The sequence below is a fragment of the Eimeria tenella genome, genomic scaffold (assembly GCF_000499545.2).
Source record: "Eimeria tenella Houghton genomic scaffold, Eth_scaff3961, whole genome shotgun sequence".
In the NCBI taxonomy this organism is placed as follows: Eukaryota; Apicomplexa; class Conoidasida; order Eucoccidiorida; family Eimeriidae; genus Eimeria; species Eimeria tenella.
The window spans coordinates 1-2,955 of NW_013544874.1; the positions used below are offsets into that span (position 1 = coordinate 1).

General features: G+C 53.3%; 1 protein-coding gene across 1 annotated transcript; it reads right to left on the reverse strand.

The window, feature by feature from the left end:
* Positions 1-1,297: 1,297 nt before the first annotated feature.
* On the reverse strand, positions 1,298-2,921 carry ETH_00036415 (guanylate binding protein, putative; the record flags this gene model as incomplete). Its single annotated transcript, XM_013379785.1, has 5 exons — positions 1,298-1,313; positions 1,603-1,823; positions 2,107-2,226; positions 2,422-2,592; positions 2,889-2,921. 5 exons carry the CDS (start codon positions 2,919-2,921, stop codon positions 1,298-1,300), a joined length of 561 nt encoding a protein of 186 aa, XP_013235239.1.
* Positions 2,922-2,955: the final 34 nt, after the last annotated feature.

The following is a 2,955-nucleotide window of genomic DNA, read 5'->3' on the forward strand; positions in this document are numbered from 1 at the left end:
GCTGGCTAGCTAGCTGGCCAGCTAGCTAGCTAGCCAGCTAGCTAGTTGGTTAGCTAGCTGGCCAGCTTGTTAGCTAGCCAGCTAGCTAGCTAGCTAGATATTTGTCTGTTCGGCTGCCCAGCTGGCTAGCTAGCTAGGCGCCCAGGAAGTTCGGTAGGTGGCTGGTTAGCTAGCTAGCTAGCTAGCTAGCTACCTAGCTAGGCCCAAAATAGATGGCCTCACTTTTGGCCAGCTTGTCAGTCAGCTAGCTAGCTAGCCAGCTAGCTAGCCGGCTGAGCAGAGCCGGCCGAGAAGCCAGCGAAAACGACAGCTAGCCAGCTAGCCAGCCAGCTTCACAGCTAGCTAGCTAGCTAGCTACCCAGCTAGCCAGCCTTATAGCTAGCTAGCGCCATAGCTGGCCAGCCTCATAGCTAGCTAGCTAGCTAGCTAGCTATTGCTAGCTAGCTAGCTAGGGCTCATCTCTGTAGGCTGAAGCGGCAGCATACTGAGACTGCCTTTGCCTGAGGTTGGCCCACTGGGAATTGGCTGGGGAGGAAAACGCTGAATTAGGGTTTAGGCTTGGGTTTAGATTAGGGTTTAGATTAGGGTTTAGACTGGGGCGGAGGCCAGCGTTGAGCCCCGGCTTCAAGCTAGGGTTTAGGCCAGGGTTTAGGCTAGGGTTTAGGCTAGGGTTTAGCTTCGCCAAGTTCAAATAATACTTGGAATATAATAAAAGAGAAAATGCAGAAATGAAAACCACCACAACTGTCACGGACATCTCCAGCCCCAGCCGGGTGTACAGACACCTCAGCAGCCCCAACACCTGCGCGCAAACCCTAAACCCTAAACCCTAAACCCTAGGCAGCCGCTGCTGCAGCGCAACGCCCGCGCAGCAGCAGCAGCAGCAAAACTACAAGCTAGACCCCAAACTTCTGGAGGGACCTTCAAACCCTAAACCCTAAACCCTCGAGCTTGCCCGCCACTTGCTCGCTCCTCCCAAACCCTAAACCCCAAACCCTAAGACCTTAGCCCCAAATCTAAACCCTAAGCCCCAAACCCTAAACCCCAAACCTAAAACCCAAACGCTAAACCCTAAATCCCAGACCCTAAACCCCAAACCCTTAGCCCCAAACCCTAGGCCCCAAACCCTAAACCCTAAACCCTAAACCCTAAACCCTAGGACTGACCAGGTGCTCGAAGCCGCTGCGCAAAAGGCTGATGGAGGTTTGGAAGCCGAGGGCCAGGATAAGACCAGCAGCAGCAAAAAAGATGAAAAAGAAAGAAAACAAAAAGGACAAATAAACCCCCAACAGAACCATTATGCAACCCACAATCTGCAAAACCACAAACCACAAACCCTTAACCCTAAACCCTCAAGACACCAGCAGCAGACATGCCAGGAAGACCCCAGCCGCCCCAAACCCTAAACCCTAAGGCAGCGAAGAACTGCAGAACAAGACCCCGAACCGCGCCCAAACCCTAAACCCTAAACCGTAAACCCTGAAGCATGGGACAACTGCAGCACCAGACCCCAAACCCCAAACCCCCCACACCCCAAACCCTAAACCCTAAACCCCAAACCCCAAACCGCAAACCGCAAACCCTAAACCCTAAACCCTAAACCCTACGAGGTAGAGGAGGGCGAAGAAGTTGGCGTGGATGAGGGGCTGGTACTCCCTCTTGAGTTCCGTGTGGACCCAGTGTACAGACACCCGAGAAACGAGAGCGGCAGATAAATTCACATTTGAATTTATTTCCAAATTTGCTGACAGCAGCAGCAGCTCAGCTTGCTGCTGCGCGAAAGCAGCAAAAGAGCGCCACAAGTAAAACCTCGAAGCCTCCTCCTGCACAACCAAACCCCAAACCCTAAACCCTAAACCCTAAACCCTAACCCCGAACCACACGCCTTGCGCGCGCCTTCACGCGAAGGCCCCAGCCTGTGCAGAGTCCGCTTGCTTCCCGCTCAAAGAACCCAGAAACCCTAAACCCTAAACCCTAAACCCTCAAGTCCAGACACAGGGAGTTCGCGCTTTCACGTGCGCCCAGGAAACTCTGCAGAGGTCGCGCTCTTAAGCCACAAACCCCCCCAAAACCCCAAACCCTAAACCCTAAACCCTAAACCCTCACCGCGAGTTCCGCCTTCAGCTGGTCCAAAGGTCTGCTGCAGTTGACTTTAATTGCTTCGATGTTGGCCTCTTCAAGTGCTGCTCCCATTTCGTGCAGCTGCTGCTCCATTTCAGCCGAAACCTAAACCCCACGCCCCAAACCCTAAACCCTAAACCCTAAACCCTAAACCCTAAACCCCAAATCCCCATGGAGGGCGATCGGGCGCCTGCGCGGGGCCCCAACGCTCAGACAGCCCCACCCCCAAACCCTAAACCCTAACCCCCCGACCCCGAACCCCAAACCCTAAACCCTAAACCCTAAACCCTAAACCCTAACCTCCTTCCAAGGGTCTGCGCCGGCGCAGTAAACCCTCGCCAGCTCCTCGCGGGCCTTGCCTTTCGTCAGTTCAATCCTAAACCCTAAACCCTCTTCTTCTACTGGCAAAGGGGTTTCCAAAGAAGACAAAACCTCGTGTTTGAAAAGCATTTCCCAACGACTCGCCACTTCCTGCGCACAAACCCTAAACCCTAAACCCTAAACCCTAAACCCTAAACCCTCGACGCCACACCCGCCTCCACAACACGCTCCACATCGCAAGCACCAGCAAAGCACCTTCTAGCACGCCCAGCCAAAAACCCTAAACCCTAAACCCTAAACCCTAAAACCCAGGCTGTGCAAATTAAGACCTTAAAACCTAAACCCTAACCCCTAGAGCCGAAAAAATAACACCTCCAAGCTAACAACTAGATCATGAACAAACTCAAAACGGTCTAAACCCTAAACCCTAAACCCTAAACCCTAACCTGCGCCGTTTCCTTGCACTTGCTGCTCCACATTTTCAACCCTAAACCCTCGACTTCACTTAACCTC